Here is a 25,574-nt window from a genome sequence, read left to right on the forward strand (position 1 = left end):
CTGGTTTATAAACGACATGAAGGTAAGAAATGGTTATTCTAACCCTAGAATAGCAAGAGTCTGTTCTTTAGACCTTCTGTCCATATGCCCATGGGTTTGAAAATAGACCCAGCAGTGTACCCAGGCTTGAAAATCTGGGCAGCTGTGCTCTTGCTGTGTATCCTTCAATAGGGAGCCCTTGGACAGGAAAAGGCTCCTGTCCTATAGCTTTATTAGGATGAAAGCTCTAAATTGAGCTGTGAAGGAAGGTCTGCAGGCTCAGGACCATTTGATGAATGGCTCCACAATATCTCCGGGCTGGGACTACTAGGGAAAATAAGACTGAAATAAAGCTACCAAGGCCCTTTATCATTTCCCCGCATCAGATCTGAGTATTGTTAAAAATAAAGTGCTGTCAGGAGCAAGCTGTTTTAATGAAGACAGCGTATAAAGTCCTTCTGAATAATTAATGAAATGACAGTAGTGAAGCCGGTGGGGCTGTGCGGAGAGTGCCCTGGTGTTTCTCAGATCCTGAGCCAGCCCCTCTGGGACTAGAGTCTGATGCACGAGCTCGCTCTCCAAGCAAAGAAACACTCAGCCTTCACTGGCCTCAGAGTAGAAAATGCCACCAAGGCAGAGCAATATATATGTAGGATGTGGGGTTGGTATTCAAAATATCTAACAAATGGTAAGGCACGGGCACAGACCAGTCAACTTCAAAGAGATGGTGGCTAAGTGCTGGAGCAGGTCCTAGAGGCCCCTACAGAACCAGGTGTTACTCCTTTGGATGTTATATGTATCAGAGGACAGGTCCTGAGGGGAGGCTGGGACCATGGCTTTTACTAACTAGTAGGGTAGCACATCAGTCTATTAACGTAAGGTATGGTCTCTCTGATATGCACCAGCTGGTGTCAGCCCTGAGGGTACTTGTCTGAGGCAGTGCTCAGGGTCAGTGAGAAAGAATGTGTTCTTTGGCCCCCAACTCCATCAGTCACCACATCCTATGTCTCTGTCTTCTGCAGCATCTCCGAGAATCACCTCTTCATTCCATTTCCCTATTGGATATCCTCCGAGCCTGCCCATTCACAAAGGCCCTCTGTAGAGGTTGAAATTCATCAGTCTCACATTCGTCTTCACCCAGATGGTGATGTGGGCTGTTATATATGCACCTGCATCCCCAGGGATATGGATGGATATGTTGGTGGCCCTTGATGATCATGATACATCCTTCACATTTGTGTTCTAGGCTCCAGCCAAGGCGAGTTTGTCTGGAGAGGTGAGACTTGTTTCCTTTGTAGCCTGATGGCTCTTAGGATGGGAAGCTCCTCTTTTCCCTTTCTTAGAATGGCTGTGAGTCACTGGGTGACATTGCTGCTTCATGGGGCCAGAAGGTGAGAGTCTATCTGTCCAGCTGTAGGGACCCAAGAGCCAAGCTGAGAGGGTCAAGATGTTCTTCCACCCTCAGGAGAACTGTGACTCAGCAAGGGAACGACTGAGCAGTGGGTGAGTGGGAGGGACAACGGGCAACAGGGCGTCAGAGCCTCTGGCTAGAAATCTTGCCTGAGTGGATGGAGGGAGGAAGCTAGGGCATTGTTAATGGTAGATAAATGATAGATAATTGTAGATAAAACTAAAGGACAGACTCAAGTCCTTCAGACTATTCTCCAAGTAGGATTCAGTCTGACACCCTGGCCTTGGGATGTGGACTCTGGGCCCCTTTGAGGCAATATAGCTTCAAGAAAGAATATTAGTATAGGTTAGTAATTTCTATCTCAAGGTGTTGTGAGGATTCACTAGGATTATGTATTCTTGGGCTTCCCTGGTGGCGCAGTGGTTAAGAATCTGCCTGCCAATGCAGGGGACATGGGTTCGAGCCCTGGGTTGGGAAGATCCCACATGCCGCGGAGCAACTAAGCCCGTGCGCCACAACTACTGAGCCTGCACTCTAGAGCCCGTGAACCACAACTACTGAAGCCCGCGTGCCACAACTACTGAAGCCCGCATGCCTAGCGCCCCTGCTCCGCAACAAGAGAAGCCACCGCAATGAGAAGCCCGTGCACCGCAACGAAGAGTAGCCCCCGCTCGCCGCAACTAGAGAAAGCCTGTGCGCAGCAACGAAGACCCAACGCAGCCAAAGATAGATAAATAAATAAATAAACAAATAAATAAACTAAAAAAAAAAAAGATTGTGTATTCTTTGTAAACTGTACAGTGGATTGCATATTCTTTGTAAACTACTCACATATGGATAGGGACTGTGTTTCTGGTTGACTGGAAGGAAGGATGGGAAGAAGGCTTCACTGCAAAGTTTGTTCACATGCTGGTCACCAGCCATTTTCTTCTAAAAATGGTTAACAGTGGGATGCGACCTTTAAAAAAGCCTTGTTAGAGCCAAGATGGCGGTCACAGGCTCAGCAGCATTGCCCATCCTGACAGCAGAGCAAGCCTTTGATGGGGTAATTGATAGCTCATACACAATTCAGCAACTCAGTTAACCCCTCTCCCATTAGGAAGGATTGATTTCTTCCCCAGGATAGGGATTTGTGCTGATTCAGCTGCTGAATGCATCGGCATGGCTAAGAGAGTTCCTCTGGTTGTCCTCTCAGAGGCCCCAGCGGAAGGAAGCACGATGAGAGGAGCCCAGTGTTCAGTCCCACACATGGCAAGTCCTCCTGCCCCTAGGGAGGTGAGGGACTGAAGACGCAGCATCATATAGAAAAATGAATCGCATCCCACTACGGGGCATGTACTCTGAGAAAACCGTAATTCAAGAAGAGTCATGTACCACAATGTTCTCTATTTACAATAGCCAGGACATGGAAGCAACCTAAGTGTCCATCAACAGATGAATGGATAAAGAAGGTGTGGCACATACATACAATGGAATATTACTCAGCCATAAAAAGAAACGAAACTGAGTTATTTGTAGTGAGGTGGATGGACCTAGAGTCTGTCATACAGAGTGAAGTAAGTCAGAAAGAGAAAAACAAATACCGTATGCTAACACATATATATGGAATCTTAAAAAAAAAAGAAGAACGGTTCTGAAGAACCTAGGGGCAGGACAGGAATAAAAACGCAGATGTAGAGAATGGACTTGAGGACACGGGGAGGGGGAAGGGGAAGCTGGGACGAAGTGAGAGAGTGGCATGGACATATATACACTACCAAATGTAAAATAGATAGCTAGTGGGAAGCAGCCACATAGCACAAGGAGATCAGCTCGGTGCTTTGTGACCACCTAGAGGGGTGGGATAGGGAGGGTGGGAGGGAGAAGCAAGAGGGAGGAGATATGGGGATATATGTATATGTATAGCTGATTCACTTTGTTATACTGCAGAAACTAACACACCATTGTAAAGCAATTATACTCCAATAAATATGTTAAAAAAAAATGAATTGCATCTTCTTGCATCTTTTGTTTGAATACCTTGGGGCATATATAGCCTAGGACATTGCAGTAGAGTACTGCAAGCCTGTGATTTGCTAATTTTCCAAGAACACCTTTAAAAATTTTTTTTATGACAACTTTATTGAGAAATAATTTACGCACAATAAAATATATCCATTTAATGTATTTTCCAGTTGTATATACCTTGAAAAACTGTCCCGTGATCAAGATGCAAAACATCTTCATCGTCCCCAAAGACTCCTAGTGCCCCTTTGTAATCTATTTCTCCCTCTGCTCCAGCCCCAGGCAACCACTGACATGCTTTTTGTTACTATAAATCAGTGTGCATTTTATATAAGCAGAATAATACAGCATGTATTATTTTGTTGACGGCTTCTTTCAGCATAATTTTTTTATTGTGGTAAATATATAACATAAAATTTACCATTTTAAATCTACAGTTCAGTGGTGTTAAGTACATTCACATTGCTATGCAAGCATCACCACCATCCATGTCTAGATCTTTTTTCCCCTTGCAAAACTGAAACTCTGTACCCATTAAACATTCACTCCCCACTCCTCCCAGCCCCCGGCAACCACCATTGTTATCTGTCTCTGTGAATTTGACTACTCTAGGTACCTTATATAAGTGAAAATCTTGCAGTATTTGTCCTTTTGTGACTGGATTATCTCATTTAGCATGATGTCTTCAAAGTTCACCCATGTCGTAGCACGTGTCAGAATTTCCTTTTTTAAGGCTGATTGATATTCTATTATATATGTAGACCACGTTTTGTGTATCCGTCAGTGGATGCTTGTTGCTTCTACCTTGGGACTGTTGTAAGCAGTGCTGCTGTGAACTTGGGTGTACAAATACCTCTTCTAGTTCTTGCTTTTAATTCTTCTGGGTATATATGTGGTAATTCTATGTTTGATTTTTTTTTGAGGAACCTCCGTACTCTTTTCCACTGTGGCTGCACCATTTTACAACATTACTTTTTTTTTTTTTTAATTTTATTTATTTATTTATTTATTTATTTATTTATTTATGGCTGTGTCGGGTCTTCGTTTCTGTGCGAGGGCTTTCTCTAGTTGCGGCAAGTGGGGGCCACTCTTCATCGCGGTGCGCGGGCCTCTCACTATCGCGGCCTCTCTTGTTGCGGAGCACAGGCTCCAGACGCGCAGGCTCAGTAGTTGTGGCTCACAGGCCTAGTTGCTCCGCAGCATGTGGGATCTTCCCAGACCAGGGCTCGAACCCGTGTCCCCTGCATTGGCAGGCAGATTCTGAACCACTGCGCCACCAGGGAAGCCCTACAACATTACTTTTTAAACAATATTTTTCATTAGACCTGCTTCTTGTTCTGATTATCCCTTCACTTTCCAGAAAACCAGCTGGACATATCCTTTGACTTCTCATGGCCCTGCATGATAATGGTCTTTTCCTTCAGTGTCCTGAACCTCTGCCTTTCTAGTCCTTTCCTACTGACGTAATTGCTCAGAGAGTGGCTCAGCCTTAATAACCTCAAGTAAAATTACATGACTCACTTTCTATTAGCTACAGCCATTCCCCTCTGTGTCCTGCCTGTCTCTCATTAGCTGTAGTTACTCTACAGTGCACCAATATCCTATTAACAATATCATGATACAACCACCTATTAACTCCATATATTATACACCTACCTTGGTCCTCTTAATTGACTTTATTGTGCTAAACATCCTACTTATATGCATTTCGCTATATCTGTTAAATAATCTGTCCTATTAACTGTATACCCTAATCCTTTGCAACTGTTGTCTGACTCGCTAGCACACTGTTCTTAATATCTTCAATGCTGCCTCGCTGTTCACCTGTTCAAACTGTTCACCTGTTTGCATCTTGTTAGGTCCAGGTATCAAAAGCCCACCAGGAAGCTGCACATATCATTGACTCTGGGGGCCTAGCCGTAAATGTACAGAGTGTGCATGGGGCTTCAGCCCTAAAGTAGGATCTTTTCCTTTGACCAGTACAGTATAGCCCACCAGTCTTTATAAGCCACACTAATGATGTGTGTGTGTGTATGCATGCATGGGTTTGAGGATGTGGGGATAAGGGAGTTTTCTGGACACATAGGTTTGGAAAGCCTGGTGAGAAGGGACAACATGGAAGAAGAAAACTTAGTGGGGAAAGGCCAGGGGGAGAGAGGGCCGAAGGATGAGATCCGTGTTCCTTTGGCAGGACAGAACCCTTTCTGATGCCATCTTTTTTGTTAATGGTTGACAAGCCTGGATGACCGTGTATCATAGCAACCCTTGGCATGTTGCCAGAATGACAGTCCATTTATTTCCAGTTTTATGATCCTGTGCTTATCTGAGCCCTGATGAAGAGGGCCCTCTGCCCCAAGCACCCTGTCACACTTGGGCCACATCTGCTTGGTTAGCAGCAGCCGCAGTTGAAGAACAGGGCCAGGCACATAGCAAATGCTCGTCAAGTGTTGGTTGAATGCTGTGGAAGGGTGACTTGTGGAATCTGTCTTTTTGTTGTCATCACATACCTTACTCCTGAGGTCAGGAAAGGAGAACGGGTTCTTGAATGCCATCTGGTACACACTGGAGTTACTGTCTGGAGGAACACTCATGCGTTAAAAAGACCAATGAGCTGTGTGTACATAAGAGAATTCTCAGGTAATCCTTTGCCTTTCTGAAATACTTTTTAAAAGCACTACCACACCTGTGATCTTATTTTATTTCACATGCTTTTACTTATTTTTGACCTCCCATTGTGTAGATAGAGAAACTGAGATCCTGCTAGGGTCTCCTAGTAGAGTCAGGATTACTGCTGTCTAGCTGCCTCTGTGCATGGCATGCAGTAACACTAGGGAGAATTTTCAGGGCCCAGCTGTTGTCCAGACTGAACATGTATATGCCTTACCTCTGGGCAGGGCTCCTTGCAGTTCTGTGTGCTGGGCAGAAGCTTTCTCAGGGATGTCCCTTGACAGCCTCGGGGCCAAGCACAGCTGTGCAATGCCCCAGGCCCAGCTTTGTGTAAATGAAACATCCCCATTCTCCCACTTCTGCAGCCAGCCTCTAGTTTCTGTGTTTACCAAACACGTGCTGATGCCTTACCCTAAACACAGCTGAAGTCTGGGTTTACCTCCTGCACCTGAAGCCCCCTCCCCTCTTCCTGCTCCCTGAGGCTACTGAGGACCAGGTGTTGAAAGGTCCCCTGGCATCTGTATCTGAGCCACAGGGGTGAGGGATCTGAGGGCGCCTCCAGGCAGGATGGGTCTATCTTGAAGCTTAAAAAAGTACCTGGCTATACTGGGCTGAATAGCACCCACAAAATTCATATGTACCTAGAACCTCAGAATGTGACTTCATTTGGAAATAGGGTCTTTGCAGGTATAATTAGTTAAGGATCTTGAGAAAAAAATTATCCTAGATTTAGGGTGGACCCTATATCCAATGACTGGTGGTGTCCTTATTAGAGAAGAGGACACAGGGAAGAAGGCTGCCATAAGCCAAGGAAGGCCTGGGGTCACCAGAAACTGGAAGAGGCAAGGAAGGATCCTCCCCCCAGAGCCTTCAGAGAGAGGGGAGCTCTGCCAACACCTTGATTTCAGACTTCTGGCCTCCAAAAGTGTGAGAGAATAAATTTCTCTTCTTTGAAGCCACTAAGTCTGTGGTAATTTGTTCCAGCAGGTATAGGAAACTCTTAGCCTGGCTGACTAGCAGACGGAAGGTGGAACTGCAGGGCTGGTCCTAGAGCCAGGCTGTTGGGCCTCCTCTGCTGCCCTTTCTTCTCTTGCCTTCAGGGCCTGGGAAAACACTGTGCCAAACCAGTCCCAGAAGCAAGTCGAAGACAGGAGTTAGGAGGAAGACCAGGGCTTGCTCTCCCTGTTGTCACTCTAATCTTGGTGCAGAAAGACTTCTGTACCTTCTCAATACCTCTATTACATTACTACCTTTCTTTAGTGCTCCACCATGGGCCAGGCACCATGCAGGTCTTTACATCATTTCACACAATTGTTATATATTAGCTCAGGCTGCCATCACAAAATACCATAGACTGGGTGGCTTAAACAACAGACATTTATTTCTCTGGAAGCTGGAAAATCCAAGATCAAAGTTTTGTTGGTTGATGGTTTTGTTCTTGGTGAGTACTCTCTTCCTGACTTGCAGATGGATGCCTTCTCACTGTGTCCTTATATGGCATAGAGAGAGAGGAAGCCAGGTCTCTGGTGTCTCTTCTTATAAGGGTACTAATCCCATCATGAGAGCCCCACCCTCATGACCTCATCTCAACCTATTTACCTCCCAAAGGCCCCACCTCCAAGTACCATCACACTGAGGGTTAGGGCTTCAACATATGAACTGAGGAGTGAGTACACAATTCAGTCCGTGGCACCTTATAAAGACACTATTCAGTAAGTTGCTCTATCCCTCCTAGTTTTCATTTGAGATTCGTTAAGTTGCTCAAGGTCACGCAGCTGGTAAGTGGCAGAGCCAGGATTTGAACTTGTGTCCAATTCCACTTCAGCAACTGCACACTTAACCACTATGCCATATTGATTGAACCTATGTCATATTAATAATAGCAACTAATGGTTGACATAGCAAGGAGAGAGCCTGCCAGAGTTACAATAACCCTCAGTGGCTTCCCTCCTCCTACTTCTGTCCCTACCCTGCCCGCCCCTCCCTGTGCAGTAGTCACATCACATGATCCCTGTTCCTTGGATGACCCCATTATGGTCACACGTCAAGTGGTCTCTCTGGTAGCTTGTCCCTGGTTCCTTTCCATCTGACATACTCTTGCTCATCCCACATGGCGCAGTTTAAATGTGCTCTGTACACATCATTACCTAGCACATAGTACATGGCTCGTAAATCCCACTGGAGCGTGTTTGTCTTTTCCACGCTGAAGTGGGAGCACCTTTGACACAGGACTGAATCTTTCTATTTTGGCATCTGGTACCTTCCACAGCACCTCTGGCTCCCCAAGCCCCCAATGTTTGAATAAGTGAAACATGTAGAAGACATGGAGATCATTAAGTAACAAGAAGCAGAAAGGGCTGTTACTTTTTTTAAAAAGAAGAAAAAAACATCAGATATTCTAAGACAAGTACTTGTAGAAGGAACCACTAAAAGCTTTGACTTTTGAAACTGAATGTTTAATGTAGGCTCTCTCTTCTGTGTGCTGGCAGATGGCACTCAATTCAATATAATGGTCAATGTACATTTTTGAGATTTACTATGGGTCTCATGGATGTTTCATCTTTTTTGATTATTAACTACGTTAGTCTTCTAAATATGTATTCTTTAAAAGCTTGTCCTATTTCTAAATGTAATTTGCATGTGTGATAGTGCACCCCCTCATTTTTTGCTGGCCCATTCCCACTGGGGACATAGGGATCAACTTGCTGGTGTTCCAGTTAGTGCAGACTTTCTAGGAGGCATGTGTCTTAATGCATAAACGGAGGCCCACGTTGTTTCCTGAGTTGCCTTCTCCAAAGGGGACAGTTTGGACCGGTGGGAGGTCCTGCACCAGACATTCCTAACCATCCTCCATCTCTGTCCTCCCCCTGCAGGCTGGCCGTGTGTGACCCTCTCTGTCCTGGGATTCCTGTACTGCTACTCCCATGTGGGCATTGCCTGGGCCCAGACATACTCCGTGAACTAATGGCGCTAGGCCCCGGTCAGCCCTTTTTGCTGGCTTCCAAGACAAATAGTGCTTCACCCTGACCTTGCACCTCAAGGTAACTTCCAGGGGACCAGTGCCTGATCTGCTCATCTTTTGTTGAAGTTACCTCACTCCAAGACTGGAAGCTTGAGCTCTCATAACTTTGGGAACTTAGAGATCATCTTCCCAGCCCAATCATTTTCCTGTTGAGTAAGCCGGGGTCCAAAGCAGTAAAATGTCTTGCCTAGCTGCACGTGGTGACATTGTGATCCAGAATCCAGTCCCAAGGGCCCTTTAGGTTCTTTCTCCTTTACCAAGAATGAAATGTAATAGACATTTCTTGACTGAGGCATAGAAATTCTGATTAGTGATAGGCCTGTCCTCCACTGGGTAGTATTTCTGAAACATGTTGGGTCAGTGGCATTTGAGTGTCCCCTTCCCCATGTCCTGCAGTGTAGTCTGTAGAACCAGCACTGGGTTTAGCTTCACACTTTAGCTCCTCAGCAGGGAGGTGACAAAGCCACAGCTGTGTTTCTAATTACCAGGTCAGAGAAGACTGAATATGTTCTGTGGCATTGCAAGGAGTCAGTACCCAAGGAGAGCTGTTACTTGAGCTTCATCAGGGTGATCTACATTTGGCTGCTTCTTCCCTAGATTTGCAGAGAAGTATAAACGTGGCAGTTCCTCTACCTGACAGTTAACTGTTTCCCAAGAAAGAAGCAGAATTAAAAAACCAGGGAATAGTGTATCACAGACAGGTGCTATCAGGCAAGTCATAGAGGGTAAAGATGACTTCCTGTGGTCTCTCCTCTCTTCACGCAAGTCCCAGCAGTCATCTTCCCACTGAGTGATTTACACTCTGTGGTTTACCTTGTTTGTTTTGTTTCAAATAAAATGGAGCCTTTTCTATCACATAGATAATTCATATTTTTGTAAAATTGTTTTGAATATTTTTTGAGGAAAATGTTTAAAATCAAAACACACTTACCTAATTCTGAATTATTCACTCTTCTGGAAAGATGCTGACAGGTCACTAATGGCCCCAAGTTGTAGATAATTCAGAATACTTCTGTTTGGCTTTGGATTTTTTCTTCTGAGGGGGCAGAGGGTAAGTGAAGCAGTTTCAAAATTTGAATCCAGAGTGTACCCAATTATGGGAGAATAGAACATCTCAAGCACATGAATTAATTGTCATTGAGTGAAAGGTGCACCTGGACCTGGTCTGTGCCCCGCTGTCTCCTGTTAGTCATTTGCTATTGTCCTTGTGTCCTGGCTGTGGTTATTAGCTCAATGAGGTTTAAACTCCTAGTGCAGGGCCATTTTGCTGACGTCCTTTCTTCCTAGCCACTCTGCTTGGAAGAGAGTGGGGAGGGGACCAGCCATGGATGCCAGGGGGGGCACACACCGTGTTAGCTGCAGCAAAGGGCAGAGGCTGGAGGGAGGCAGGCAGACCAGGCCAGCAGTCGCCTCGGCAGCTGGCTTGGTAAAGGACAGGGGGTAGACAGGCAGGTGAGTCCAAGGTGCTGCAAAGTTTTAAGGAGGGGATGAAGTTGAGGAAGATTGAGCAGTCAGATGAATACAGTAAAACTTCATGGACTCTTAACACATTCAAGATTTGTGGTCAGCCAGAGCCCTCTTGGCTGAAGTTTACAGGGGAAAAAGTAGTGTGAAGATAATTCCAGGGAAATGTCTAATGCATGTGCATATATAAACAAACAGTGCAAAATATTTTCAACTCTTCAGAGACGCCATTTATATAAAAATAAATAGGCTTATTTACTCATTAAACTATATTGGAAGAGTCAGTGAATATATTTGAAAGTAATAATCCTGAATTTCTTTCAAGCTATTCTATGATTTAGAGTGGTTCTCAGGAATGAGTAAATGATTACTGTCTTTAGCTATATATTTGAGGCCTGGTTAAAGAATATGTGGATTATCCAGGGCCAGTGTTTTCTTTAACTTCTTACTTTTCTCCAACTGTAATATGAAAATGATGTCTCTTTTCATGCATATGAGCTCAAATCTTGCAGTTCCTTTAAATGAAAGACTCCTGAGGTGTCTGAGTAGACAGAGCAGTTCCAGCTGAGGAGCATCCGATGCGTCACTTTCCATAGTTATCAGCCCTGGGCCACTTCAAGCACAGGGAAGGGAAACAGCTAGACAGATCCCAAGGTCATTTCTAGCCCCAGGATCCTCCGACTCCAACCTAGCTCTGTGAGCAAACCGGAGAGCTCCAAGCATGATCGTCATGACAAGCCCCAAGGAGGCAAGTAAAACATCTGAAGGACAGCAAAATATTGGTCATTTTGACTAATTCTTGGGACCATGCAAGAAGACTGAAAAGTATTTATTTCGTTATTTCCTCAGATTAATTTATTTGAAAAGTGACAGCAGAAGCCTTTTGTTCTACTAAAGGCTGCAGGCTTAGAAAGAAAATATATCAATCATATATATAATTGTATAATGATCTGCATATTGGGAGAACAGTAATTTAGTGGGAGGGGGTTTCCCCTTAGAGAAATTGAGACTGCTCATTGCTTATTTAAGGTAATAATATAATTACTGATTAAGTATAACAAATTAACCATAATATAATGAGTTTCTTTTCTAGCAAATGTACCAGAACACATCCATACAAAAAGACCAACTGTGGAGAAACCAGATTATCTTGACGGTCCTGGCCTTTCTCAGTGCATGTTGAGATGCCTCTCTGAGGCCCTTCTTCAGGGTAATTGTTTTATTTTAAAACCAACCAACAAAATCCCTCTTTTTTATTGTTGAAACCCATTTGTCATCCAAAATGTAATATCTATTACGTGGCTCTCTGTTACTTAGTCCTTTTGACTAATTATAAAAATCATAGTCACAAAGAAAGATTTTTTTTTCATTGTTGAGGAGATCTAAAGGGTACAATATGTTTAGTGCTTTATTAGGTGAGACTTTTGAAATGAACATCAATCATTTGGAATTTTAAAAAATATCACCCTTAAATTAGTTTTATTATGCTTTTCTGCAATGTAAAAAAATAAATAATAGGGTGTGGGGAGAAAGTCATTAAAAATACTGGATTTATACTGTGGCCCTATGAAATCAAGCAGAGGCCTGAATATGGCTTGCAGATCACAGATTCCTCCTCCCTAAGTTGTACTGTCTATAAAAAGAAAAGTGCCATTTTTTGAAATGTAGTCCATTGGTATGAAATAAGAACTCATGTTGGCAGTATTGTGGAGAATCTTGCCATGAGCTGGAAGCAATACCTGTTAAAACCACAGCAGAACTGAAACAGTGCTGGTGTACAGGACTAGCTTAGGGACAAGCGGTCCTCTACCTTAATGGCTTCTGTGACGATTAGTGAATTAAAGCACAGATCAGAACTCATATTGTTGACACTGAGTCATTCCAAAAAGACTCAGTTAAGTTTTTGACAGTATGTTTTAAAAGGCAGCAAAGCATGAGTACACAAATTTTAATCCAAATTGTTCAAGAAAGATTAAAAAGAAGTTCAGTTCTAGGTGGGAGGTCAACTTCAGTTCTGTGTTCAATCAATCAGTGTGTTGTACCACAATTTTCCAGTGATGCCAGGTTTGGAGGGCATCTCTGTACATTTGTATAGCAGATGCAGCTCTATTTCAAGATCATATGGTGAAGCTCCTTCACAACCATTCTCTTGCTATGCAGTACTTTGACTGACGACACACAGTCTTGGTGTCTCTAGAATTTTAAGTTCTCCGAAAACCACAGTTATAGGTGCTATCCAAATGAGAGCTCCCCAGGCTCTTGAAAAGAACTAGAAAGTACCACCTTGTTCTGTCAGTCATCTTAGGTGCGAACACCCAATTCAATGCCTGGACATTCTATAAGGCAAGGCAAAAGCAATCATGTATGCTCATGTATAAAATAGTTTATTAATTACCATAATAAATAAAATTAAACTTTTTTTTTAACAAATATCATTTGTGCTTGTTTAAAAATATTGAGAAGGGAATATCAATGGAGGGGCCCACCTGTCCCTCTTAACATCCCCAGGCTGCAGTCATACAGTGGAATTCTGTCAGCGTACTCAGCTGACCACACAAGTAGTCTCAGCTCGTTTGCACTTCTGTTGATTCATGCTCCTTTGGACAAAGTGACAGATGCAAAGGAAGAAGAAAAATCCAGAGAAGGATTTGGCAGGACTCAACGGCAAGAGTGTTAATACAAGGAGGAGCCCCAGAATGACGAACTGCTCGTGAGTAGAAATGTCCTCGCAGTATCAGTGAGATGTCAGATGTGGGCAGTCTCCAACAGATGCACAAATACGGCGTCTGAATATTGAGAATACATTCATCATGGGGGCGGTGGGGGGGGGGCGGGTTTGCATCTTTCTTTGCATAAAAGCAGTTCATATCCTGATACAAGATCCGTGACCATCTCATTGAACAACTAATGGATCTGTTGGCTGACTCAGAAGTCACAGATAAAGAGACAGTGGCTCTAAGAAAAGTTTAATGGTGGGCGGGGAGGGCACCCACCGGTCCGGCACCTGCAGGGTATTCAAGTCCAGTTCTAAAGGTTCCAGAATAAGCCTGATATGCTCGCATGAGAATGAAGTTTCACTTGAAACTAATTTAAGCAGGAGGCAAGTTCACATTGATTCTTTTGAACTGTGAGGGGTGGAAATGAAAATATCTCAACATGAACATGATGGGTGAGAAAATGGTGCTGTCTCTGATGGCTGCGGCTAGTGCTGGGAGAACAGTGAAATCTCGTCCAGTTGGAGGGCACGAGAGCTGGTGAAGGTAATTTTTATCGAAGTGAGCAAGAAGGCAGTACAATGATGGAGTGACAGAAGAGAGGCTGTCCGGGGGCCTGAGTGTGCCCTCAGTGGGCCTCCTCTTTAAGCAACACTACATGAGGAGGGAGGAGAGGGGAAAGAGTGTTGGCAGCTCCATCACAGTTGGAGTGCCATTCAAGGGTCTTAAGGCTAAACATCTTTATTGCAAAACACTGTACAATCTATGCATCAAGCGCACATCCACTTGTATGTCCACCAGGGCTCCTAAAATTTCCCAGAGGGTGCATGTGCTAACTGGTGGTCAAGGCAGCAAGGGGAGATGAGGCTCTTCCTACACCTACCTGGTATTTCTAAGGCATTCATTCACTCCCCACAGGCTTGGGCACAAAGCTTAACAGCTGGCTTAATGCTTTCCCCTTCCACCTAAGGATTCAGGAGAGGAAGGTCGCTGGATGGGGTGGTGTGATGGGGTGCATTTTTACTCTGAGCTGTGCTAACTCCACTTCTGAAAGAGGATTCCAGGAAAGGGCCTGCTGGTTGGCCAGCAGCAGCGCAGAGGATGATCTAGAAGGCTGAGGGTAAAACAAGCCCAGGAATTGGATTACAAGAAACGGGAACAGCTTTGAAACGCTAGGGCCCATGTTGCTGTAGCATCATCAGAGTTTTTAGAAGCCATTGGTTGCCTACCACTAGCTACAAACCCTTTGCCCACAGATTTAATCCGAGGTCCAGAATATAAAGAAAAAAGTCTTAGAAAGAATCAAGCCAGGGGGTTTGAGTGCGAGGGAAGGGGATGGATGAAGGTGGAGATACCAAGACTGTGCACTGGACCAAGGCTTCTCAACCAGATGGCTGCCTCCCGTTCCTTCCTATGGGAATCTCGTCATACCCAGTGGGGGAGCCTTTGTAGGTCTATGGAACGGCAGCACTCATTGCTGGAGACGGCGCCTCCACCAAGAACAAGCACTCCATCTTGTTGACCTTCTTATTTCACAGACTCACCCCTCACTCCCACACCTCCAGGCGAGGCGGGGGCGGGGGGTGGGGGGGGGGTGGGAGTGGCCGTGTTCAGCAACCAACCAAGTGGTAGGGGCAGGACCTCCTACTCTAAACAGCCTGTCAGGGTACTCTGGGAAATGGAGCCTCCCTATGAATGACATTCAAAGTAAGGAATTGATGTAAGAGATCAAGTAACCAGCAATTACTCTGCAATGGTATAACGACATGTCCCCTTCCCTCGAAAAGAAAAAAAGTAGCTCAGGTAAATCTACATCTCTCAGCGTAACTTTTCTAAAGTCTAAAGGTTGGGTCCAATACCCAAATAACCTTTTGTTTCCCTAATCTCTCTTCAGCCACCAGATAACGGTTTATAAGCGGAAGGCTGAGTCAATGGTATCTGAAGCTCGTGGTTCTTGCTTGGGAAGCCAGAGCAGCATCTGGGCAAGGGTGTAGGTAGTTAGTACAAAGCAGCCCACGGCCAAGTGCATGTCATAAAAATGCAAGGAAAGAAGGTTTGGCTCATTTAAAAATGTTTTTGTTTTTTTTCCAGAGAAAACCATTATAGCAAAAATCCCTAAAATCCTTAAATCCTTAAGGGGAGAAGAATAAAAGCATCTACAGCCATACCTGTGGTGCGCTGTCACCCCCAGGAGCATGGGTTGCAGGCCCTGCGACCCCAAGATGAGCGGATCCGGGCTTCTCATCACTAGCCCAGTTTGAATCCTAGGAGTTGATCAAGCAGTACATTCACGAAGCATTATTTTCCCCCCAAAACAGGTCTGGACTTCAAAGCCTCACACATTAGCATCTTTGCCCCTCAGAACCAGCTGGGGAGTCATTTCTTAATAGACACCTGTACCCCTCAGGCAGAGCTGGAGGGAAGGGCCTGCAGGATGCTGGACAGGTGCTTGCTTCTGAAGTTGGATGTTGCAGTTATCAGGGCTCTCGCCCTGCCTTACAAGTAGTGAGTCCTAAACTCTGGAAGCAGGTTGACGAGCATGTTTAAGGAATGGCAAACTGGAACGATTCAGGGGCAGCTGGCAGATGGGATTCCAGATATTTTACAGCCTCAGCCCCAAAGACTAGTTGGCAGCTTCTCAAGTTAAAGAGGCTGAAAGCCCCACGGCTTACCCAGAGTCATTAACGGTCATGACTCTCGGCCCTGGGAAATTTCACTTCTTCTTTGTATGCTGCCATCTGAGGCTGAATCCAATAATGTCTCAGCCTCGGGAAGCATCGGGGCACCCCTGTAAGCCTCGCGGAAGAAGCTGCATGAGTGTGTGGGGCCTCTGGGGAAGGACCCTAACGTTGACCTTTCAGACTCTGCTCCCCAAGGCTGTCTGTGCCAACCCTGGCAGCCAGGAGAGGACAGCCCCACTCTGCACAGACAACTGAGGTCCAAGTCCAGGGTCATGCCATGGCCACTGAGCAGGACTAAAGAGAGTGGGTAGGCTCAGACAGGAGGCTTTCAGAAGCACTAGATATCTTTAGTAGGGCAGGCCCTGACCTGTCAGGTTCCCTTCAGTACTGAGGGACCTCAACATTGGGATCCAGAATCTCTGCTGCAAAGCAATGCCAGGCAGAGGTGCTAAGGACGGGATTGCCACAGCATAACATGTGCAGAAGGTCAGTGCCCTAGATGATTCCATGCTGTCACTAATCATCCAGATCACCTGCATTCCTAATTTCACTCTCTCAAAGCTGAGTTTTTAGAGCTGAACTTCCAATCTTACTTATCAATTTTTAGGGTCCTGACCCCTCTCTCCACTTTGTCTGGGAGAGATCTCTTTCCTTTCTCAGACACCATTGAAAGAAGCCCAAGCACACGAATAACCTGAACCCAGGGGACTATGAGGCAGTGGAGAGTCCCGAGCATCATGGCATAGGGACTTGGATGGCCCATAGGTGGCTCCATGATCATCATTCTAAGCTCAGACCTTCCTCGTGGACCACTGCTCCACAGCCACCTCTCTCCATCACTTTACAGAGACGGTCTGGAAACTCCTGCCTCTTTCTCTTTTTCCAGCTCCTGAAGCCACTACAATCACAGCCCTGCAATCTCATGGTTTCTCTTGAAGTCCTACTGACTTTAGTATGAGATAAAGAGATTAGCTTAAAAGTAAGGCCAAGCACGGCTCCCGAGTGTCCTAGAATGAACCCATGCAGTGGACAAAATACAAACTTCTCTAGGGAAATCCCAGTAAGAGTCATAATAGAAACATAGCACTCGCTACAATCATTTTTCTGAGGTCATGTGTGTGTGTCTGCTTTGCTAATAAAGCAAATCTGGGCTCATCACCCTTCCTGCCGATGCCCCATACCCTGAGGAATGCCACAGGAACACTTGGGAAGAGGTCAAGAAGGAAAAGAAGCAAAGGGCCTGTGTGATGAGGCCAGTGGCATGGAGCCGGGCCAGAGATTCATCCGGGGCCTCCAGGGCCCTCCCTTTCCACTATCCCATAGGAGCAGCGTGCAGACCATAGCCCAGAGAACCTCTGGATCGCCACCGCCCCTCTCCAGCTCTTACACTTGGCTCATTTCTTTTGGGAAAGGAGACCTGAAGATTCCCGGCTCTAAGTATCTACAGGAGGCACCCAAAGCACCTCAGCTGCTTTTCGGCCTTAACCATTAGAGACAGAAAGTCGAAAGGCTCTACCCTCCCCTCCCTGTCCCTCAAGCTCCCCTTGTCCTGAGCTTGTTACAAATGACTACAGTAGGGAAGTAGACAGTGACCTCAGACACAGGCTGTCCAAGGGCAGGGAATGCTGGGAACTCCCTGTGCCCACCACAGTCTTTGGGGGTCCTGGCGAAGGAGCCCAGCATGGTAATATACACGAGGGGTTCTCGGTGCCCTCCCACCAATCCCCAATGGCTGCTGTTCTTTCCTGGTAGTTTTCATCTTTTACAAATATCATGGCGGTAAAAAATTAAAAATGAAGGAAAATACCCTTTAGACGGCACGCCTTCTCTTCCAAAATTGTGCAAAGACAGTTCAGATGCAGCTGCCATCTTGCAGGGTGGTGGCACGCTTCTCTTCCCGGATCTTCCCCCAGGCAGAGAAAAGGAGAGAGCGTGCCTAAGCGACTGGTCCCACTTGGATTTTCTGTCGGGAAGAGCCTACTTTGAAAGTTGTTGGTCATGTAGGTGTGTGTGGTGGAGGTGGTGTCTATAGGGCAGGAGGGTAGGGTGTTTTGTCTTCGACTTGTTTTTTTCAGCAGACCTCTCAGCTCGCTCCAAAAATGTCTCTCTCTGATTCTGGGGACTGGGGCCTCGATATTTCAAACAGCTCCTGAGGAGACTGAGAGGATCTTCTGGAAGTTAATATCCTGAGTATCTCAGAGAGCTGGTTCTCAATGTTCGTCATTTTGGTGTTCAAGGCCTTGATGTCCTCTTTCAGCTCGTGTTTCACCTCCAGGACGGTGGCCTGCAGTGTCTGCTCAGGGATGGGGTAGAACGAATGCTTGACCTCGGCCAAGATGGGGCTCCTGTCCTGGGGGCTCCTGGCCTCACCCACGCTGTCCAGACGCAGGTCACTCTTGGTGATGCCGCTGTCACACGAGTCTGTCTTCTTGAGCGTGGCCTCGCCGCTCGCCTTTGTCCTCTCGGGGAGCGTCTCCATGGACTCGGCCTTGGACACCTTGCTCCAGTCCTCAGCCTTCCCGCAGGAGTCCTTGAAGCGGGCCCAGCCCTTGCGCTTGGCCCAGTCACCCCCACCAGCCTTGGGGCCCAGGCACTCGGCCCCCGGTGGCGCCTGCAGCCTGGCGTGGTCCAGCCCCGTGGATGCGGCGGCCGCGGGGAAGGCCACGGGCGTGGCAGGGCTCTCGCGGACGGTGACGACGCTGGCCTTCACCAGGCCGTGGTGGGTGTGCTCGGTGAGGATGCTGCCCTTCTCCACATCCAGGTCGTCCGGGTCCCGGCCGCCCCTCTCCGCGGCCAGCCTGGCCTCCTTCTGCTGTCGGAACCTCTGGAAGAGCCTCCGGACAGGGTGGTCCGGGGGCAAGATCAGGGGGGCCTCATTCTTCCGTTTCATGCGCTCTTCCTCCTCCCGTTTCACATCGCTGATCTTCCGGAACACGATCTGGAGGGAGACAGAATGACACGGCCCGTTAACCCAGCTGTGGCATCAGCGCAGCTCGGCCCCTCTGCCCATCACGGGCCTGGTGTCCAGCCCCAGCCCTGAGGGAGGGGGCTCACAGTGCAGTCACATCCCTGCAAGGCCTCCAGGTCCTTGCTCAGTGACTGCCATCACTTTCCTTTTCTGACCCTCGTTCCCACCTCTCCAGCAGCAAGGAATTGACTCCTGCTGTCATCCTCTTCCACAGAAACAAACCTCCAACCTCTCCATCTCTACAGGCTCAGTGACTGCCATCACTTTCCTTTTCTGACCCTCGTTCCCAGCTCTCCAACAGCAAGGAATTGACTCCTGCTGTCATCCTCTTCCACAGAAACAAACCCCCAACCTCTCCATCTCTACAGGCCTAGAGGTTGGAGATGCCAAGTGGCCTCCTCCCAGGAGACTGTCCTGGCTTCTGAGCCTGGGTCCCCTTTAACCCGTTCTGGCCTGCAATTCAGTATCACCTGGTAAGCTTTTCAAAAATCATTTCTCTGACCCCACCTCAGACCTACTGCACTAAAAATCACCAGATGGGAAGCCCTTGAATCTGTAACTTAAAAGGCTCCCCCGGTGATTCTGATGCACTGAAGTTCTACACCACAGTCCAGGGCAAGAAAGTTCAGCCGAGTTCCCAGGCAGGGTGACAGCTAAGACTGCCCTCGTCATCTGCAGATCTGGACCCTAAGTGAATGCAGTTGGCTGTGAAAAGTACACGCTGGTCTCACATAGAAGCCCTCCCTGTCGTCAGGGAGCTTATGGGAGAAGAAAGGCCCGTGACCTTAATGTTACTTCGTATATTTCTTATGACGACACTATAAGGTCACAGGGACACATATTGTTATCCCCATTTTAGAGAAGAGGAGATCAAGGCTCAGAGTAGCTAAATGTCACGTAACAGATAGGTCTCCTCTAAGACACTTGTACTCAAGCAGTTAAGCCCCAGACCCATTCAATGTCCAACAGGTTCTTCCTGACGATGACAATGCTTCATGCAGTGGATGGACAGCCAGCCAACAATGCTGTCTCAAGACTCTGGATCTGAGTGCAGCGTAAGCCACATATTACAGGGTTTCCCTTGCGCCGACATCCGATTATGGGAAAGCCCTGTAATTTCTGACTTATGTTGCATGTAGCAGGTACACTCAGGGGCATGTCTGACTCATCCCATACCTGAACTTGTAAGAAGCAACCTGCAACAGGTCATTTTTTAAACTGTAAATGCTGGTTTGGGGACCAGAAGGATTGAGATCCTTGAGAAGTAGGGGAGAGGTCTGTGGGAGGGAGAGGGGCAGCTTTTCCATCATCACAATCTGGACAGCCCTATAAGGGCAGCCTCTGACCAGCCCAGAACCTTCCCCAAAGACTTGCTGCAGGACCCCCAGCTCTTGGGGAGGCACATGTGTTGGCATGCCCAGAGCCTGGGCTTTGGGGTCAGACAGAATTAAGTCCCAGCTCTGCCAATTAGCTGTGTGATCTCAACAGGTATCTTAACTTCTGAGTCTCTGTTTCCTCCTTCAAAAGTGGGAAAAATCCCTCCTTTTCCGACTTGATGTAAAGCCAACAGAAGAGTACTTATGTGAAAGCACTAGCTAACTGTGAACGCTCAAAATGAATCCTCCTGTCCCCACCATTTCAAGGCCTCTGCTTTTTGTTTTTTAACTTGTAGACACATATAATATGTGACTAATTCTACCTCCTCCAGGAAGGCCCCGCCCCACCCCACCCAGGGCTCTCGGATGGCACCACTCATTAGGTTCTCAGATATGACCGACAACATGGTCATTTTATATAAAGTGCCAATAAATACAGAGGAACCCAACAAACACTGAACTGCGTGCTTGATGCCAGTGATCAGTCAGCAAATCGTCGGCAGACTGGAGGCTCACCTGTCATGTGACTTCTCCATCAAAGCTTCTGTCACTGGATGACTTGACACTAACAGGTGGGTAGGACGGAGCAGCCGCCCCTCCTGCCACCTGGCTAAATCTTCAAGCCACATTACTTGGGTCCCAGTGAGTGGCTTTCTGACCTCCACTGGACAGCATTTCTCCCAGCCCTGCCCTTATCCATCCTCTGCCCTGCCCAGGGTTATGTAATTTCATAACCCTGTCTCCCCAGGCCCTTGTCAGCCATACCCCATCTGCTCCTGTAGTCTGGATCCTGCAGATCCAAGCCATGGCACTCAGGAGAATCCCTTCCTCTCTGAAGAGGAACCTAACTGAAGGCATCATAGGGATGGAGGGATGACGATTAGTGGAGTGATCAGGACCTTTTCTGTCTGTCCTCCCAGTGCTCTGAGTTGGCAGTCTTCCACCTCCGTTCTCTGTTCTGGCAATGGACCCTGATCTCCAAGAGGAGTCCAAATCCTCCTCACACCAAGGCCCAACTCAAACAGCACCTCCTCCACAAAGCCTTCTTTGATTCCATGGAGCTGTAAGTCATCCTCCCACCTCCCAACCCTAACGGCCCTTGCTGTGCTCACACCACTCTTCTGCCCTAATTACTATCTTGCGTCCACTTGTAGTAGTGATGCCGTCTCTTGCCTCCCCTACTCACGTCCCTTCTTAGAGAAGGGAGGAGGGGCAAAGGGGATAAGAAAGGAAGGTGGGACAGAGAGGAGGAATGAGAAAAAGAGGGAGGAAGGGAGAACATATGACAATGTGAATATACCCCAAAGAGATGATGGCGTTTAGAGCCGATTGCTCTGGTCCTGCCTTTATTCTGAAGGACATCTGATTCTTATCAATATCCCCCTTTTCACTTGAGCTCATTTGGGTGGGGTTCTATTCCTTGCAAGCAACAATTCCCAAACAAGATACCAGTTACTTACGTCCATACCTTATCCCCTCTGAAGGCTCCCTGCAGGTCTAGCACTGTACTTTGCATGTCACATTGTGTCTTTTACTTTTTAAAAATTTATTACCTACCCTAAGAGAGCAGGGATTGTCTGTTTTGTTCACTATTTCCAGCACTCAGAAAGTACCTGACACCTAGGGGGTCCTCGATAAATATTTGTAGAATGGATGAATAAATGAATGGATGAAAAACAGGTAAATATGAGCTAATGAATCAATGTTAGAATGTCTTAACCTGGAAAGATGAAATCACAGAGGTCATAATGTTATAAAAGGAAGGGATTGGCTCAGAACACACAGGGTCCTCTTAACAGCTCTCTCAACATCAAAGGTCAGGCGGCCCTTGAGACCAGAAATGAGATGTTTTAAGACTAAAGAAAAGGAAGTACTTCTTCAGATACTGAGGAGTCAACCCAAAACTTCTTATACCAAGAGGTCGTACGGTGAAGTATGAAGTATACCAGTAGGCTTACAAATGCTTAATATGCATCCATGGTGGATATTTGTGATGGGAAATGGTAGCTCCTCCTTGAGGACGTGGAAATACTGGGCTCTTTAACCAAATGCCTCATGGGGGTCAGAATCCTGGACCAGGGGCCAGGGGCCTGGCCTGGGCAGCATATTCAGATGTTGTGGCCACATCATCAGTGGGGTCAGTTCAGCACTCAGGGGCTGGGGCTCTCCTGGGGAGGGGATGTGGGTGTCTGGGTCTGTGCTGACTCTTCTGAAGCTTCTTGGCTTTTCCTAAAGGGTCATCTTGTGTGCCTGGGGTAGCCCCACCTCAACATCACTGGCTCATCCAATGGGCAAGTAAACTAGGGAAGATCTTTCTGCCCTGCAGAAATGCCCAAGCCTGCCTTTGAGCATCAGCAAGTAAAATGAGCATTCCCCAAAGGGGACCAGAGCTGATGTGGTCTAACAGCTTTTCTAGTCTGAGGTCTAGGCCTCTGCTTACTAGCTTCAGCTGATTTTTTGGAGAAGTTAGTCATGGAGTCTTCATCTCCAGAGGCAGCTGTGACCAGGCATTTGACCAAGTATTTTAGATCTAAGGACAACTGCTCTTGAATTTTTCTTTTATGTAAACTTGGATCTTCCTGTGGAAGACAATCCGATGTCAATGGGAAGAGCCTGGACTAGGAATTGGAAGACTGGAGTGCTCATTTCAGCCCTGCTGGGCCCTGAGCAAGCCGCCCCTTCACACCCACCCTCACCAGCGGGACAACCTCCTCCCTCAGCTACCAGCAGAGTTGTGCCAGGTTGTCTTTCTTTCCATTTTCCTGTTATGTATTGGGCTTCAATGTAAGATTTCATCCCAGGAAAGGATTCCGTGGCCTGAAATATCATTATGAAAACCACTGGATGAGATCATCTCTAAAGTCCCTTTGAGAATGAACAATTAATGATTTTAATAATACAGTACTTTGTGTTGTGTTTTATAGCTTATTGCACATACTCAAGTGCATCATCTCATTTAAGCTAAAATTCCTGGGAGGTGTGCAAGGACTTCCTCCACAATCTGACAGTTGAGGAGACTGGGGTTTAGTTGGTAGGGTGGCCTGCTCAAGGTCACACAGCTAAGCGGAAACAGAACTTCAGGGTATTGGCCAGTGCTCTTGCCTGACGTCACCTTTCTTCACATCAGCAGTCCGTAGACAGGGGCCACATCAACAGAGAGGTGCCAGGGTCTGTCTGGAGAGGTTATTACCAGGGACCCCCACTAATCACCCACTGGGGAGGCCCAGCCCTAGACACAGGCTAACACTGGTCCAGGCACCACTGATGGGATAGGTCTGGATCCTCCCTAGCCAGACAGAGTCCTGCCAGCCCACAGGGGTGCCTGATGTGTTGGACATGGGAGGCCCATGCTGAATGCTGAGCAGCTCATGACTGTATATGGGGAGACAGAGAATGCCCCAGGGCAGAGGTGGCTGCTGTGCCCCACTCATCTATCTCCACATTCCTCTGAAGGCTCAGCAAGCAATGGCCTAGAGCCTGGGAGGCTGTTAACAAACAGTTGTTGAGCTGAACTGAACTGACACCCGGCTCTTCAAACTGCAGGGCTTCCTGAGCAGTTATTTTCAAGTTTGTTTGAAAAAGTAATCCCATGGAAGCTGAGGTGAGTCAGGACCATCGATTGCCTCTTCTGGGTTGCATTTAAGGAGGGCCCAGTCCCTCTTAAGCCCCCTTAAGACCAGACCAAGGGGAGGAGTTCCCTCAGGGTCACTGAGCAACAGGGTCTCTGCAGCACATGTAGGGGAAAGACAGCCCTGGGAGGGAAATTGACCACCTAGAGTTCTAACAGCACAGAGAACGGGAGTCCAGTTGCTTAAAAGAGCTTAGATTGGGGAGTAAAAAGATTTACATAATGTCAATTCTCAGTGGTTTGCATAAATAGAGACTGACGTATGAATCACAGAAAACCATAGATAAACCAAAAGGGATTTATTCTGGTTTTAATTGAATTCAGACACATGGCCCAAATCTGAAACACACAGAGAACAGTAGAAAGAACACAGGCTTAGAGTGGTCCCAACTCTGCTGCTGACTGGCTGCTATATGACCTTGGGCAAGTCATGTCCTTGCTTGGCTGGACCAGAACAACAGTTCTCAAATCTAGCTGCACTTCAGAACCACCTGTAGGAGGTGTTGTTATCTACTGAGGGAGAATTTCCCATGGCAGGGTCAGAAACTGGCATTTGCAACAAGCTCCCAGGTGATTCTGACCCAGGCAGCCCAGGCCAGATCTGCTGACCAGGGACTCAGAACCCCAGGGCTGATGACTGGTGAGATCACTGCCACTCTGGTGCTAAATGTGCCCGGAGTGGGGAGGGGGAGGGCGGAGTCAGTGGAGTCACGTGGAACATGAGCACAAGCTTTGGATCCCAGACAGACTTGGGATCATGGTCCCCAAGCCTCAGTTTCTTCCTCTGTAAAAGCAGATAAAGCTATTGATTTCATAGGGCTATCATGAGGATAAGGTTGGATAATATAAGTAAACTCTTAAGAAGAGTACCTGACATTTAATAGTTGCTGAGTAAATGTATTATGTACCATTCTTTGTGGGGACGACCCTTGAGATGATTCTAGAAGGATGAGCTGGAATTGCGAATAAAAGGTGAAAGATTTGGGCAAAGATGCTCACACAGGGAAAAGCACATGTAATGACACAAGGGCAGAAAGGCCACCCAACAGAGAAAAATGTCTTTGTGGTAGTAGTCCCAGTGGGAGGGGCTGACTTTGTTAAATTTTTGACTTTGTTAAATGTGTGCTATCTCATGACATCCTCATAGCAGCCCCAGCAGGTGGGGAAAGTCATTACCCTCATTTTTTAAATGAAGAAACCAAACTTAGAAAGGGTAGGTGACCACCTAAGGATACTCAGATAGTGGAGCTAAGATACAAACCTCAGCCATCTGAGCCCCCATCCATGCCCATGTTCTAAGCCATTCTGCTAGGAAAATGCCTTGGTTTTAGGGAAAAGGGTGATCTTCTCTCGTATACGTTGATAACCTCCATCTCTGCCCCATCACCTCTCTCCACTAGTTTCTCTTACTCCCAGTCCATCAGCAAGTTCTCTAAAGAATCCAGGGACAGAACTGTGAAGCAGAGAGATCGGGCCAAGGTGAGGGGAGAGGCCCTGAAGCCGAGGCTCTCAGAGCTTTTAAGGAGAGGACTCACTAGCTACATTAGGACCTATTAGTGTGGTCCTTTAATTTATCAGGATGGGGGTGTGACTTAGCATGAGAGTCAGGCTTTGATTGGTCAAGGCAAGAAAGAGGAGCTGTAAGACACATGAGCTGAGT

At 46.9% G+C, this 25,574-nt stretch overlaps 2 protein-coding genes across 10 annotated transcripts in view; one reads left to right on the forward strand and one right to left on the reverse strand.

Annotated features, from left to right (window-relative positions):
• The window catches only part of HHAT (hedgehog acyltransferase), a 357,453-nt gene extending 346,662 nt beyond the window's left edge, over positions 1-10,791 (forward strand). For all 8 annotated transcript variants that reach the window (XM_061185553.1, XM_061185550.1, XM_061185554.1 and 5 more), the window contains one exon: positions 8,935-10,791. In XM_061185553.1, coding sequence (XP_061041536.1) covers positions 8,935-9,026 — 92 coding nt within the window. In that variant the 3' untranslated portion in view covers positions 9,027-10,791. The remainder of the gene's footprint in view (positions 1-8,934) is intronic.
• Positions 10,792-18,025: 7,234 nt separating this feature from the next.
• Positions 18,026-25,574, reverse strand: part of KCNH1 (potassium voltage-gated channel subfamily H member 1) — a 422,730-nt gene continuing 415,181 nt past the window's right edge. For both annotated transcript variants that reach the window (XM_061185560.1, XM_061185559.1), the window contains exon 11: positions 18,026-18,880. In XM_061185560.1, the coding sequence (XP_061041543.1) occupies positions 18,026-18,880 (855 nt within the window). The remainder of the gene's footprint in view (positions 18,881-25,574) is intronic.

Source organism: Eubalaena glacialis, chromosome 3, assembly GCF_028564815.1.
Source record: "Eubalaena glacialis isolate mEubGla1 chromosome 3, mEubGla1.1.hap2.+ XY, whole genome shotgun sequence".
Taxonomy (NCBI): Eukaryota; Metazoa; Chordata; class Mammalia; order Artiodactyla; family Balaenidae; genus Eubalaena; species Eubalaena glacialis.